General features: G+C 35.0%; 1 protein-coding gene across 1 annotated transcript in view; it reads left to right on the forward strand.

Moving 5' to 3' along the window:
- The window catches only part of LOC150101321 (uncharacterized), a 338,470-nt gene that overhangs the window by 263,573 nt on the left and 57,614 nt on the right, over positions 1-17,283 (forward strand). The window contains exon 9 of the mRNA XM_090400766.1: positions 9,598-9,693. Coding sequence (XP_090256892.1) covers positions 9,598-9,693 — 96 coding nt within the window. The remainder of the gene's footprint in view (positions 1-9,597; positions 9,694-17,283) is intronic.

Below are 17,283 nucleotides of genomic sequence, written 5' to 3' on the forward strand. Positions count from 1 at the left end.
ATCTGATATTGCTTTCCTCAGATACCTGCTGATTTTATCCCATGCACTGCTAACATCTTTCCCCAGCAATATGTTCTGCCATGGGATGGCTGCAAGCTCACTCCGAAGCTTGTTATAATTGCCTAACCTGTAGTTTCGTATATACCCCTTCTGTTAAGAAGGGGTATATACGGATCCACAAGCTATCTACATAGCTTGTGGATCTGTGGACACACATACATGGTACTAATGTACTATAGCAGGGGTGGAACAACGTGGCTCACAAGCTGCATGTGCTCACGCCTACACGTCTCTTCACCATCTACCAGGAAAAAATAAGCAAAAAGAGAAGAGGAGACAACAAAGTTTAATAAAAAGTTTAATTCGAAATATATTAATTTTTTTAAAAAAATTTTTTAAATAATTTTAAATTCAAAATACAATAATTTTAGCTACTTATTTACTAGTAGAGGACTTCCTTCTATCCATTTTCTTAGTAAGCTCCTTAAAATTAGGTGTGTAGTTAGTCAAAGTGGTTCTTACACGCTCGTTACAACCTTGCCATGTGCACACTCACTTACTCTTATACCATCTCATCAGTCAAAGGTTGTGGCTCTTCTAAGTCTTACCAGAATTATTTTGGTACACGGTGGCCACTCCTGTACTATAGGTTGATCAACCAACCTCTTGTGTATGGGCTCAACATTAAAAAAAAAAAAAGACATATTTGATACATTAGACATATTTTTAGTGCATTTAAATAGCAAACATCCTAAAATCCACTTCACAACAGAAAAGGAATCAAATAATTATCTGCTCTTCCTTGCTACACTATTACACACCTTCCTTCCAAATGGTTCGTTATCTTTTTCTATTTACGTAGAAAGTCTATACATGCTGGTAGATATTTTCACCAACAAGCACACCATCATCCAGCTCAATGCCATGGTATCCTAAAAACACTAACACATAGAGCCAGACCAACTGTTTTAATGATACTGCTCTTGCCATTGAACTCGCCTACATTCGAAACACTTTTTCAGCCAATGACTATAATCCTCATAAAATAAAGAAACTACTAAATGCATCCCTTCAAATCCCCTCCCTTCCATAATACATAAGACAACAGCAAAACTATGTATTCCATACATTCAAACACATCTGAAAACATATCCAGAGTTCTTAATAAATAACAGCTCCACCCCACATTCTTTATATATATATATATATATATATATTGCTCCCACCCATGAATGGTTATGTGTGCAAACTTATAGTACCTTTTGTACTGTGGGTGAGATAAGGATATTTTTTTCTACTTTTATCAATTATATATATATATATACAGGGTGTTCGGGATAAATTTGACATATTTATAATTAATTATATTTTTCCGTAAGTTACATGTATTAACACACACTTCTCTTCATTTAAAAGTTTGGACCTTTCTTCATTCATATACAAGATGTCAGAAAGGATGGATAGCTGGAATCCACCTGAATCATGGAAGAGAATAACTTGTATCATGATGATTCGTGCCCGCCATCAAAATAAGGATATTACGACTGCTGCCCAATGCTCCCTGAATACAGTAAAAACAATCAGGCATGAACTAGAGACTTGCAATGGTGACTACGAGGATGTAGCAAGAAGAAAGATCCCTAGCAGACGATCTGATTGCGTTCGTACAGCAGAATTCCTCGCAAATCTGCAGGAACAGGTGTTGAAGAACCCTGGCATTGGAATTCGGGCTTTGTTCGTGGAGTTGCTAACTGTAGTCAAGCCCTGGATAACAAGGGTAGCCAATGGTAGGCCGTCTGTATGGCAGCAGGATTCGGCCCCTTGCCACACCTCTGGGAAAAGTCAAAAATGGTTGTCTGAAAATTTCTACGACTTCACCAGTCCAAATGTTTGGCCTCCAAACTCCCCAGACCTTAACCCCATGGATTATTTTGTATGGGGCGCAGTTGAAAAAGACACCAATCGCACTTCCAGTAATACAAAAGCCCAGTTAATGGATAAAATTAAAACAGTTTTTGCGGCCCTTCCCAGGGAGACTGTAGCATCAGCTTGTTCGAGGTTCCGAAGCAGAATTGAAGCTGTGATCGATGCTAATGGTGGTTATTTTGAGTAAATCTTGTTGATAGTATTGTAATTAACTCTGCCTGTAATGTTTTTTGTCAATTCATTAAATTTAATAGATACAAAGAAGATTTTCTTTTTCCTTACGAAACTGTCAAATTTATCCCGAACACCCTGTATATATATATGTATTTTTTTAAAATATATTTTTACATAGTCTGGAAACCCTATTCTAGAGACCAAACATGGAACTTTTTCAGTGCACTTCAGGAGGCTTCCAACATTTTAAACCATATATCAAACTGGTAACCTTCATCTGTTCACCTAGAAACAAACTCTTTTTATCACCTCCAGGAGTTTATGAAGTACCTTGTACTTATGACCTGGATTACTATGGACAGACAAGATAGTTGACATTCACCTCAGAGAACATAAGAAATAGAAATACATCCAGTGCTATTGTTATGGCAAGTTGGGACTAGCCATGTCTTGGATACCCTCATGTGGCATTAGATGGAAGAACATAAAAGTGCTACACAGAGGTCATTAGAAGTCAGAGAGAGAGAGAGAGAGAGAGAGAAAGAGAGACTGTTTTTGGAATCAGCAGCAGCTATAAAACATTCCCCAAACCTCAACAAGTAGGACTATCAATTTACAAATAATATGGGTGACAGTCATTTTAAGATTAAATTAATACTTGTTATCCTCTCTTTTTATCCAATATAGATGGCACCAATTAAGACTTTAGTTCTCTGTGTTCTGTTACAATTTTATGTTCCCAACAGTGCTTTCTGGGATAGTATGCAATGGTAGGGTGTACTGACAGTTTTATGATTATTATCAGTAAACCTCCATGGAGTCAAGTGACTCATTGTGGAAAGTCCCACTCTCACATGCACAGTTCGTCATACCTCAACTTAAATGTACTTACTGTCTCTGCAGTCACCACACTCTCAGGCAATGCATTCTAATCACCCACCACTCTCAGGCAATGCATTCTAATCACCCACCACTCTCCATGCAAAAAATCTACTCGTCACTCCCTTGCTCACACCCTCCTTATATAATTTACAGGGATGGCCTTTCGTTCTCCCCCTGTCTCCAGATATTCTATGAAAAATCTCATCCACTCTGATCTGGTAATTACCCATTACCAACTTATATGTCTTGATCATGTCTCCCCTCTTCCTTCTATCCACTAGGCTCTGTAATTTGCATTCTCTCAATCTGCCCTTATATTCCACATTCCAGAGACCAGGAACCAACTTAATCGTCTCTGACCCTCTCATCACCTTTTGAAAACTTGACGAACAAATCTGTGCACAGCAGCAATCCACATGCAGCCTGATCAAAGTCTTGTACAATGGAATCAAAACACCCTTACTTCTACATGTCAGTATTCTTTTCATCAATCTCATGATATGCTGTGTTGTCCTCACAGTTTTATCAAAATGTCCAATAAATTTCAAGTCCCTATCTACCACAACTCCCAAGTCGTTCATCTCCTCCACCTCCTCGAAAATATCCCCATAAATTCTATACTCTCCATCCCATCTTTGCTTCCCAAATTTTAAAACCTTATACTTTGCAACATTAAACTGATATCCCCACACATTTGCCCATTCAGACAGTTTATTTAGGTCCTCTTGCAAATCTACATTTGCTCTACTTCTCATAACTCTTCCGAACTTTGTATCATATGCAAACAACTGTAAATCAGTTGTTTGCAGGAAAGGGCTTAAATGTCATTTACATACAAATTTAACAACAATGGCCCCAAACCGAAGATCTCTGGGGCATGCCACTTGTCACTTTCTTCTTCTAGGATATACACAACCTGTTGATATCTATCAGACAGCCAATCTTCAATCCAATGTACTAATCTACTATCCAACTCCATCTGTTCCAATTTAACTACTAGTTTGTTATGTGGCAATCTATCGAAAGCCTTAGCAAACCCTACACATACTACGCTATATGCATCCTCCCCCTTGTCCACTGTATTTGTGACATTCTTATAATTATTTTTATTATTATCCTAAGACCTCTATGGAGTTATAGACTCATTTAGGAAGTCCCTTTTGTCATACACACACAGCTCATCATACTGTGCCTTAAACACATTCAAATTCTCTGCAGACACCATGCTCTCAGGCAGTGCATTCCAATCATTCACAACTTTTGATGCAAAAAACTTGTTTCTCATTCCTTTGCTTACACCCTCCCCTATACAGCTTCCAGGGATAACTTCGTTCTCCCCCAATCTCCCAGTAGTTTATGAAAAACCTCTTCAATGTTAATCCCTATCCCTTACCAACTTTTAAATCTCTATCATATCACCCCTCTTCCTCCTATCCACTAAATTGCAAACTGCATCATCTCAACCTTTCTTCATAACCAACATTCCAGAGATCAGAAACTATTTTGGTAAATTATAATGGTCTCTCTCCAGCAATAATATAACCAGAATCTCCTTACTTCTACAAATCAGTGTTCTCCACATCATTGCCAGCATTCATTGTGTTGCCCTCACTTTTGTATCAATATGTCCTCTAAATATTAGATTCTTATCCACCATTACCCCCAAGATTTCTTATTTCCTCCACTTCCAACAATATATTCCCACCAAGAGCAAATTCTACATCCCATCTTTGTTTTCCAAATTTTAAAACCTTACGTTTTGCAACATTGAATTGGTATCCTCATTCAGACTATTCAAGTCTTCTTGTAAGGTCACAAGATCTGCTTTACTCCTCATAGTTTGTCCCAACTATGCATCATCTGCAAACAACTGTGTATCCCCATTCAAATTCTTTCCAATATCATTAACATATGAATTAACATATTAACATATCACCAGCCTTGCAGTTCCACATATATCCTTTTCTCAAGTAAGTCCTAACATGGTTGGCAACCATCCAGGTAATCACTTCATGGTCTCTCACCAACTGAAAGGAGATTTAATACCTCATTTAAAATGACATCATCTTATGAGATGATCAAATCCAAGAACCTAAATCCTTGCATGCATGAGGTGGTTGTCTCTCAAAAACTCAAACTCATTTTCTTTACTTTCAGTTGCTATTTCGTCATTCCAGTCTATATTGCCATAATTAAAACACCCTTTTTCTATTTGCTTGGCTCATACATTTCCCTGTCACTATCCTCCACATTACTAGGTCTATAGTAACATCCAACGAATTCATTCTGTCACCTCTATCTCAGACCATACTGCCTCAAAAGCACTACTACTATTTCTCCCTTGCATCTCTACCTTGTATGGACATAGATCTTTTTCTATCATCAATAGTACTCCACCTCCCTTTTTACTCTTTCTATCTTCATGAAATACATCATACCCTTCCATCTCTGTTCCTGTCAGAATGCTATCCTTATCCAACTATATCTCACTTATTCCAATAATTTTTGAGTGAATGAACTCAATCAATACAACCATTTCCCTTGTTTCTGATATTTCTGACATTCATATACAAACATAACAGCTCATTCAATTTTATATGACCTTAATATTAATTTATCAATAGTTACATGTGATGTAGAGATGTGGTATCATTTTAATTTGCATCTTTTCCTGCCAGCAAAGAATGCATGCCTGCACTTATTGTTTTACAAAAATAAAAGCATGTTTCTACTATTAACTAATTGTTGTTGTTTGCATACTGTGACAAACTGTTTGTGCTCTAAAGATGCTGATATAAAACCAGCAAAATTTTAACAAATAAGTAAATAAATATACAGTGGTATCTCGCTAATCTGAACCCTCCAGTATTCTGAACTGCGGTTTGAAAGAAAAAAGTTTTATTTATTACGCATTATTATTTTGTGTACTATTATTTTTATTTAATAATTATTATTTTAACTATTATATTACAGTACAGTATTTTTTTCATACTATCCATTGTTCGGTTATACTGTACTGTAGGCCTATTTTGATTTATTGTGTGTGTTCAAGTTTGCTTTTTATATTGTATAGTACATACTGTATTGTTGGCATGAATCACCACTGTTGTTAATGAACTGATTAGTCACCACTATTGCACAATGTTTGTGTATCTTTACGTCCCTTCAACAACAACCACGACGACTTAGCCTAAAGCCTGGTTGTATATAATGCTCAGTTTTTCTTTGGTTATTGAAATGAAACGTTGTCTGAGTTGTCGTTTATTGTTTTGTGTTTTTGTAAGTTTTCAGTGAATGATTATCGATTGTTTTAGATTTTCATTTTTTTTCAGTTTTTCATTAACTTCATTTTTTATTTTACTCTTTTTAACACTAAAATTTATTTTGTTAAAATGGCTACCAGGTCAAAGCCTACCAAAAGAAAACACGTAACGTTATCATTGTCAGATAAGTGTAAAATAATTCAGCGTCTAGAAAAGGGTGAAGTGGGCAGCTGTACAACTTGCTGCTGAATACAATGTTGGCAAAAATACAATCAGTGACATAAAAAGTAAAAAAAAAAAAAAAAAAAAGACAGGATTTTAACTTATGTTTCAACCACAGAACAAGGGCCAAGCTTGCTTGGTCCTTAAGAGACAAACTCTGAAAACAAGTCATTTTTCTTTACTTGATTCTGCAGTTTACACGTCGTTTCTTCAAGAAAGAAGCTGTCATACTCCCATCTCTGGAGACATTTTAAAGCAGAAAGCTAAGCATTTCCATTCACAAATTTACCCAAATCAGAAATTCAAAGCAAGTGATGGTTGACTAGAAAAATTTAAGAAACGCACGGTATTCGGTATCTATCAATATCAGGGGAAAACTGTCTAGTGACAGTTTGCACAATGTTTTTGTATCTTTGTCCCTTCAACAACAACCATGATGACTTAGCCTAAAGCCTGGTTGTATATAACGCTCAGTTTTTCTTTGGTTATTGAAATGAAACGTTGTCTGAGTTGTCGTTTATTGTTTTGTGTTTTTGTAAGTTTTCAGTGAATGATTATCAATTGTTTTAGTTTTTCATTTTTTTTTTTCAGTTTTTCATTAACTTCATTTTTTATTTTACTCTTTTTAACACTAAAATTTATTTTGTTAAAATGGCTACCAGGTCGAAGCCTACCAAAAGAAAACACGTAACGTTATCATTGTAATAATAATGTACTGTAATGTAATAATAATAATAGAACCATTCTAAAAAGCTTTTTTTTAGAAAAAATTCTTGAATTAAATTTAACCGATGATCAAATTTATAATGCAAACAAAAGTGGTCTTTGTTCGAAGTCGTGACCAGAGAAAAACTCTAGTTCACAGAAATGAAGCATCAGTGCGCGGTCGAAAAATGTCCAAAGAGAGTGTCATGATCATGCCTTGTGCAAACGCCTCAGGAAGACATAAATTAAAGTTACTTATACCTGGAAAATCAAAAAACCCAAGACCATTTAAGAACTGCTGCCTTTCGGTTTTGTACCAAAGTCAACGTAAAGGATGGATGAATATCGAACTTTTTTCAAACTGGTTTCACAACGATTTCGTACTGTCTGTTAAAACTTATTTAAAATCCCAGAATTTAGAACAGAAAGTACTTTTATTATTGGATAACTGTCCTGGACATCCCTCCAGCAGATGAATTGATTAGTGAGCATGGATGTTTTTGCCTCCAAACTGTATTCCATTGTTGCAACCAATGGATCAGAACATAATATAATCCATTAAATTAAAATAACATAAAGACCTGCTTTTAGATGTAATTTCCCAAAATTATGACGTTATCACATCGATAAAAAAATATAAATTTGAAGGATGTAGCATTCTCAGTTGCTATTGTACCTGAAGCAATTCGAGCATCATGGAAAAAGCTGTGGCCTTCTAGAATTTACCAAGATAACTATGGTGATACACAAAAAGAGGAAATTCAAAACGTGCATAATTTGGTTAAAAATATAAATCCAGATGTTGAAATTTCACAAACAGATGTTACGGAATGGATTACAGGTAGAACCGAAAGTGAATTCGAAATCAAATCAGATGCTGAACTTATGATGCTACAGAATGAATTAGATTATGATAAAGAACTCGAAGAAAAAAAAAGTAAAAATGAACAGGCAGTTGATAGTTTTAATATGTGTATAGAATGGGCTAAGCAGAATGATATGCCATTCCACAAAATTTTATTGCTAATGCAGCTCCAAGAAGAAGCATTCAAAAAAAGTTTAGCTTCCAAGAAGCAAAAGAAAATCAGTGACTTTTTTACAAAGAAATAAAAAAACTTTTTTTGTGTTATTTTGTGAAACTTTTTTTTTGTGTTGTGTACAAGAAAGTGGTAATTTTTACGCAAATTAAATTATGTAATGAACTATGCAATTTTATTAAATCAAAATCCTCAACAATACAGGTACATACAAACTAAATTTTTTACTAAAATAAACTTGTGTACTGTATTATTTTTTTAGTTTTACTTTACAGTACAGTAGCTTTTTTTCTATCAGTTACTTCATTTATTTACAGGATTAAATTGATGTACCATTAGAATCTGATTATTTTTGTCTTAAACGCTAGCTATTGTTGTCTCTTGGGGGAAATTTTGCTAATCCAAACTTTTCGCTACTCTGAACAAGCGCAGTTTTTATTAGTTCGGATTAGCGAGATACCACTGTATTATTTATTTTCTTATTGTCTTATGTTGTGAATTAAAACCATTAAAAAACAACAACAACAAAAAAAAAAAAACCTCAACATGATACAGAAATGTCTGAACATTTGAAGTATTGGTTTTACTTGAATGCAATGATATTATCACTCTGAAGATGCATTTGGAAACCATACATAAAATATTAGCATATTTGTATATTTATTAATTAACAAATTTATATTAATTAAACTAATTCATTCAGTCATATTTATGACATATGATAATGTTCACATGTTTACTGCTTGAATATTTGAGTTTTGAATGTTTCTATTTACAGCTAACTCTCACTATAGCAAATTCATAGGGACAACTAGAATAGTTTGTTATAGTTTACTGTTGTACACAATGCAATTCTAAAGGACAACTGTCCTTTAGAATTGCATTGTGCCAGTGGGGCTTTGGTTGGGACTTACAGCAGTTGTTTCTATAGTAAATGAATTTGTTATAATGGTGTTTACTATACTACAGTGGTGGCCCGTGAAGCTTTAAGTGGGGGGTGCTGCCTATACAAAATTATTTTTAAAAAATTATTTTTTTTCCTGATTAGTAACCAGTTTATTAATAAATAAATCTACAGATTTATTTATTAATAAATTGGTTACTGATTAGGAAAGAAATATTTTTTTAAAAATTATTTTGTATAGGCAGCACCCCACTGCTATAGTAGTAAGTGAGAGTTAACTGTGAAATATACATTTGTAACTATATAGAGATTTGTATTTGGCTTTAAAAGCTGAATTCTGTATTTAATAATAATAATAATAATAATAATACAATAATTTTTATATGACCTTAATTAAAAAAAGTCATTAAACTGTGTTTATCTTTTTTGACGATTTTACTCCCAAAAGAATGTGTAATCACTATATTTATCTCTGACTCATTAGTGTTCCGATCTGATGCTCATTGAGAGCATTCCAGGAGAGCCACTTTGCTTTCATGCGATTCCCTTTGATAATCCTCGTCTTCAATATACAATGCAGGTAATATATATTATTTTATTTATTTTCTGAATTAAATAGTGATTTTCTGATTGTTTTTGATATACTACCTAGACAAACATACAGATATCTTTATCTGTAAAATACAGGATACATATGTAAATATATCCTGTATTTTTATTCTTTGATGCTTCATTCCTCAGCTTATTCTTTAAATTTGACTATAGATGCATTAAATTATTCTAGTTCAGTTTTATCCAGTTCCCTGAAAAATACTGGAAGCAGCCAGTGACGTACACTTCCAAGTTATTAAAAACGTGGAAGGCACAATGCAGAAGTGTCTGTCTGTCTGTGTTTCTGAAATGTAGAAAATGGAAAGTGCTCAGAGATGTGAGTGTCAGTCTTCTTGAGTGGAGGGAAAATAAAGTGGTAGGAAAATGAGAATTCAGCAGAAGTGAGTGATGACAAATGGAAGTGACTGTTTTGAAATGAGAGTAAAGTGCTTTGGGGAAGGAGAAGGGAATAGAAAAGTCACACTTGAGGATTTTGTTGAAGAGAATGAAATGGGGATGAGCTGATGGAAAGATTGTTGCAAGAAAGAAGAGAGAAATGTGAGGAGAAAGGAAAACATTAAGAAAAGGATAAGCGCATAGGGAAGAAAAGGAATGAGTGGAAGTGCAAGGTAGACATGAATAGGACTCCAAAAATGCAAGTTAAATCTACTAGCCTCAAACGATATTTATTTCCAAATAGTACAAGTCTAATTTATATAAATATTTGTATAGGTGATATTTTAGAAAACTGAATGTTAAATGTCATGATGACAAAAGAATTCTTTAATTCTTGCTACACTTACACATAATTACACAAAATATCCTTTCTTTCACAGGAGTTTAATATATATATATGGCACTAGCACTTAAAGTTCCTTCAGTTTTGCACTATTTCACAAAGTTTAAAATAGTAGTTTGTATTTCCTTTCATTTATTGTTCATAATGAAGGGTGAATTTATATATTTTATCTATAAACAACAGGAAAGATGAATAAATACAGTTTATGAAAACAACAAGAAAGTAGTCTCTCTCTCTCTCTCTCAAGAAAGCACTCAGCCAGACTTACTTTTCACAATATAAGGTCAGTCACACAATCTGTGTCCAACTCACCTGTTCAAATTTCTGTAAGCAAGCATATTAAAAATTTTTATAATACAAAATGTTCACATATATAATTATATTAACAAACGTGTTTTGAATTTTATAAATAACCATATGCCAATACTATATATTTACAATTGAGCTCATTGAGTTAAAGATAGTATCAGAAGAATGAATATAAATTCATCTTATTTTGTATTACAGTTATCAGTGAAAGAAATGAAAATCAACCTTGTTAAATAATTTTTTTAAAGTCATTTAAAGATAGCCAGGAGCTATAGGCACATTAGGCAGCTAGATGACATGAGTTAATCAGTTAATCATCTGTCATCATGTGGGCTGCAGCAAGATAAGTAAATTTTATATTTAAATGTATGCCGATATTGTCTAAATTGTAGATTAATTATTACTCTACATATATATGTGAGTGTTTAGATAAATTTCTTAGGCACTGTTTTTTTTATTTTTTTATTATTTTTTTTTATAGCACACTGATACAACATGGCAGGGAAAGGCAAATTGCTGTGTAGATCTGCATGAAAGACAAATAAAGCAGACTGCATGGATTTCTCAAAAATGGTATGGTGCCATGATTGTAATATGTATGCATGGGTAAATGTTGCAGATATTTATGTAGAGAGGCTGACTAAGAGAAAAGACAACTGTGGGTATGTAGGAAATGCAATATTCTGATGGACCATGAGTTTGCTTAAATATGAGTTTAAATAGTTTAAATACAAGAAGCAACATAGCATCATAACTGACATGGCAGTTGAAGATTATGCGAATGTTTAGAGAGAGTGTATGAAAATGACAGTGCAGAAAAAAGTTCGATTGACAATAAAGCAAGTGATAATTTATATGACATTAAAAAATAAAGTGAAATTAATGATAAAGTGGGCAATAATGATGTTGATAAACAGAATGCAGTTAATGGTAAGGTGGCGAGCGGGAAAAGGCAAACAAGTTTGTGTGACTGACGATAAAATAGCGAGAGTGAATAATAGTAAAAAAAGGATGCGTGAAGATGAGGCAGACAGATGAGGAATGAAATGAAGAGAATTGTAGATATGTATGGAAGAGTGAAGAAGACAAAAACAAATGATGTCAGTATGAAAATGGTAACAAAAGGTCCATGAGTGGCGTTGTATGGTGATTCGATAATCAGAGGTGGTAAACGAGAAGATGTACAAGGTTTGTTTTCCTGGAGGTAAAATGAATAGTGATTGAGGCATTGGATATGAGGAGAGTAAGTGAGCAAAGGAGTTGATAGTGGTAGTATGGGAAAATAACTTGACTGGCAACAAGGAGAATGTAAGATGAAGTAAAATGTCGCGAGCTTGTTGAGAAGGATAAAAATAATAATCAGGTATAACAGTGATGAGATGACATAGAGAGCAAGAATTATGAATGATATGTTAGTAGAAATGTGTGAAAAGAAAGGAGTGCAAGTTCATTAATGTGTGGAACGAGTTTGAAGGAAGAACTGAACTGTATTAGAGTGATGGACTGCATTTGAATGATTTTGGTGTGAGTCATTTGGATGGTCTGCTGCTGAAACAGAGAGTAATGACTGCAGAGAATGAATCTGAGCAAGTAAGAAGCAATGTCAAAGAGCAGCAGGGTAAGGAAGGAGAGATTAAAGTGGTACTTATGAATGGATGAAGTTGATAGCATAAGTGTAGAGAATGAGAGAACAAGTGTGCAAGACAAACAGGGAGACTCAAGTGGACAGGGGAACAGAACTTGAGAAAGGTTGATACTCCAAGAGGATGTGAATGTGTGTGTGGATAAAAAGGAAACAGGATGACTTGGGATATAGGGGCAACAGTTGGATTTGAAGAAGGTTCTGGGATGAGTAAGGAGAGAAAGAAATGGCTCAAGGAAAGTATGGAGAAGTCACATTAATAAGTGGTGTCAATGAAACTTGTTAGAGATCCAGGAATGAGCTGCGAGTACAAGGAAAATGAAATGGTTACATTGACTGAGTTTGTTTGCCCAAAAATGATTGGAATAAGTGAGACATGGTTGGATGAGGATGACATCCTGACAGGAATAGAGATGAAAGAGTATGATGTATTTCGTGAAGATAGAACCTTAAATCTGGCAGATTCACACCCACTGTATACCGCTTTTTGATATCTGTTTGTCAGCCATCTCCTGATCCAAGTCAAGTGTTCATATTCCATTCCCATATTCTCCAGTTTATGCAACAGCCTTTCATGTGGTATCCTATCAAATGCCTTAGAAAAATCCAACATTATCATAGTGTATCTATTCCCTTTATCCAACTTGGCCATAACATCATTATAAAATATGAGCAAATATGTGGATAATTTCTGCGATGAGTCTCCAGACTATGGAGATGCCATAAATAATAATAATATTGTTGAAGGTGGAGGAAATAAGAGATCTTGGAGTGATGGTGGATAGGAATCTGAAATTTAGAGGACATATTGCCAATTTATTTCAGACAAATTATGGAGACTACAACTGTGTTAGAAATAATTACATTAATTTCCTTTTGCACCTTATATTATTTGTGCAATGGAAAATTACTTTTAATTTTCCATTGCATCTGTAATTTGTCCTATATAGGTGAAACAGGATTGCACAATTCCTATCAGAAAAAAGGAATATAAACGGCACATTAAATTTAATAACTATGGTAAATCTGGCTTTTTTGTTATTATTATTACGTGACACCTCCAGGAAGTCCAAGGACTTATCGTGGGAGGGCACACTGCTTTACTTCGCTAAATACATCTCTTCCTCTCCACTACTACTTAATTATCCAACTACGTGGGAGAAAAAACCCTGCTGCCACCATATGAGACTGACTAACTCACCTTCAACTGAAAAAACCTATATAAGGATTCCCCTCGTCATTATGAGGATTGAACCCAGATCTTTTCCAATCAAAGGGCACAATCTTCTACTATTCTCCCAATTGCACTACAGCAGCTATTCTGATAATGCCTGAATGTTATACATATTCAGGGCGTAATTATACATAGAATTGACTGGAAAGGCACTGTTGTTTACATCACACCTAAACTTGGTATGAATGTAAATTCAAGGATGCCTGTGAAATTCTTATCAGTCATCCTAATCTCAACAATAATGATGGTCTAAAAATCCCAAGAATATGGAAGGCACATATTCTACCCACGTAACCTTTCCATCTAAGAGTTAATTATAAATAAGACCGTATGTAATCCAGGATCTTAACTCTAATATAACAACACTCATGTTAAATTAGGGCACCACTTTTGCTGTAATAAAACTATCTGTATGAAATTGTTCTCTGATAATGTTATTAAGAGAATATAGCTTTGATGTAGTTATTTAATTTAATTTTTTTCCACTAGAGGTCAGGCCAGTAGAATAACCATTGATCAAATCATTGTCTCTTTGGCATACTGTTTGTAATGTAATGTAGCTTGTCTCTGTATATATATATATTCCAGATAATGATCTTAATATGAAGGTCGAAACATCAGGAAATTAAAGTAGTTATTTCTAACATGGTTGTAGTCTCCATAATTTGTCTGAATTGAATGCTAATCACCATGTAACACTAAAGAAAAGGATATATTGCCAAACTTGTGAGGACAATGCAACAAATTCTGGGAATGATGTGGAGGACACTGATTTGTAGAAGTAAGGAGATTCTGATTCTATTGTATAAGGCCGCATATTGATTAGGCTGCATATGGATGACTGTGAACAGATTTGGTCACCTAGTTTTCAAAAGGACAAAGACATGTTGGAGAGGGCTCAGAGGTGACCAAAATAGTTTCTAATCTCTGGAATATTGAATAGATTAAAGGTTGAGATGATGCAATTTGCAGAGTCTAGTGAATAGGAGGAAGAGGGATGATATTACAGAGACTTAGAAGTTGGTAAAGGATTGCTATTGGATTAATGTTGGAGAAGTTTTACAAAAAATTGTGGGAGAGAACAAGGGGTCATCCCTTTAAACTGTATAAGAAAGGTGTGAGCAAGGGAGTTGAGAAGCAGCTGTGTAAATTATCGGAATGCACTGCTGAGAGCGTGGTGTCTCTAGAGAATTTGAATGTGTTTAAGATGTGGTATGATAGTCTGTATGATAAAAAGGATCTCTTGATGAGTCTGTGACTCTATGGGATCTTAGAGTAATAATAATATATTATGGATGCAAAGAAGAAGAAACAGAGATCAGTACAGCTTGAGAGTTAAAGAATATTTGATAATAGTAGTGACTGGGTATACCCAGGTCATGAAGGACAAATTGGTTTGGATTGAAGTTGATGACTGGGAAACCAACAGGAATTGCAAATCAGAATAAAAAGCAGAAGTATAAAAAGAGAGAGGAGGAGAGCTGCAGCTACATGAGGTATTATAATGTTTAAGCTGCAAAGGTGACAAGTATAGTAAGGAATATGACTATTAAATTATTTAGGGAATTCACAACGTATACTGGAATATTAATTAAAAGAAACTTTAATAAATACTTCCTATATTTCGGCAATGTCATATTGCCATCTTCAATGGGAACATACAAATATGACAACTGCACGCAGGCACTACAAAAAGCAAATGAGGCAGAAGAGAGAAACTACTGTTGTTCCAAGAGTCCTAATGGTGCTCCCTAGCAGGAAAATTGGGTTATCTTGGATGTTGGGCTGATGTTCTCATGATGCAAGCTTCCCAAATTTGGGGCAGTCTCATGCACCCAAATTTGTTGAGTTTTTTATGCTTGATGGTGTGTTGCCAGTATAGTGTGTGAGCTCATTGGCTAAATGTTTGGCTAATTTGTATGTGGGGGAATCAATGCCATCCACTATGAAACGTAATGGTACTTTTTGTTTATGTATTTTTGGAAGGCCATATATTCAGGGGGGTTTAGAGTTAAAAGGTTTTAGTTTGTTGGTAACTTCCACAGGCCAAGAAGTGACCTTCTTAAGGAGCCTTTGGAGTGTTCTAATTTGGGAGCTGTTGGGATTATATTCAATAGGGAGGTAGGTAGCCTGATCTAACAATAAAGCATTAAGCTTACCTGTGCAGTCTGTTTGGTTGAGAACCACAGTGGCATTTCCCTTATCCACTTTGATGATTACTATTTCTTCGTTTTTCTTCATTTCTTGTAGAGCTTTATATTCATCTTTGGATATGTTGGTTTTTGGTGGTCTTTCTTTTGTGAGAACACCGGTTACATCCAGTCTAATATTGTTGGTGATATGGTTTGGAAGGTTGCGGATACCACGTTCTATTTGAATCATTATTTCTTCGGCCGGTATTTTCTTTGGAGATATGGCAAAATTGTGATTAATGTGCCAGTGTGTTGAGTGCCTCAGGCTTCAGAGTAATGGAAAAAAGGTTTACTAGTGTTGAGACGTTGTTGTGGTTCGGAGTTAGGGTCCTTTTTCAAGTTTTCAAAATTGTTGATATGCTAACTTCATATCTTTTCAAATTCTTTTGCTGTCGAAGACGCACAAGACATCATAGAGAATCGTCCAAGGGTCGTGATTCAGTGTGTCGGAAAGCTCCTCCTAGCACCCGAATAGCTTTGTTTTCTTTTGCTAGGAGAATGCGTGTAGCGGTAATTTGTTCTCGAAGTAGGGCGAAGCTAGCGCGGTTATAAATCTGGAGAGCCCTCTGTGAAGAGAAACGGTGCTTCAATTTTACACAATTTGGGATTATCTCATTATCCTGGCAGCATTTTAGGAAGGTCAAATGATTTAGTTGCCTCGCTATCTTCAGCTACAGTTTGCCGTATTGGTGGGCCTTGCATGGATAGAATCTCCATGGATGATCATAATTCTTGTAGAAAGGCTTATATATATGTTGGTAACACGACTATTAAATTATTTAGGGAATTCACAACATATACTGGAATATTAATTAAAAGAAACTTTAATAAATACGTCCTATATTTCGGCAATGTCACATTGCCATCTTCAATAGGAATATACAAATATGACACGTGCACTGCAAACTCTTCCCCACAAAAACCCATTGTTTGGCTTCGCTACATTGATGATGTGTTTGCTATTTGGCCACATGGCTCAGATACACTCCACTCCTTCTTAACACACTTAAACAACCAACACCCCAGAATTCAGTTCACCTTGGAAAAAGAGGAAACCAACAGTCTCTCTTTCCTAGACGCTCTAATCACTTGGCAGCCTGATGGATACTTGATATTCTCTGTTTACATAAAACCCACCCATACAGGCAGATACATTCACCAGCAATTCCCCCCCCCCCCCCCACACACACACACTTACAACAATATGGGGTTATAAAAACACTATATAACAAGGCACAATTAATCTGTTCAGATGACAGTGCCCTAACCACTGAACTAAACCACATCCTTAATAATTTCTTGGCGAATGGCTACAACCCCCAACAAATATTAAAACCAGATAACCACAACCCCCTCCCCCCTTCATAACAAAGATTACACTAAATCCATCACCATTCCCTACA

Source organism: Typopeltis vanoorti, chromosome 11, assembly GCF_054136105.1.
Source record: "Typopeltis vanoorti isolate ZY-2024b chromosome 11, IOZ_Tvanoo_1.0, whole genome shotgun sequence".
Lineage (NCBI taxonomy): Eukaryota > Metazoa > Arthropoda > Arachnida > Uropygi > Thelyphonidae > Typopeltis > Typopeltis vanoorti.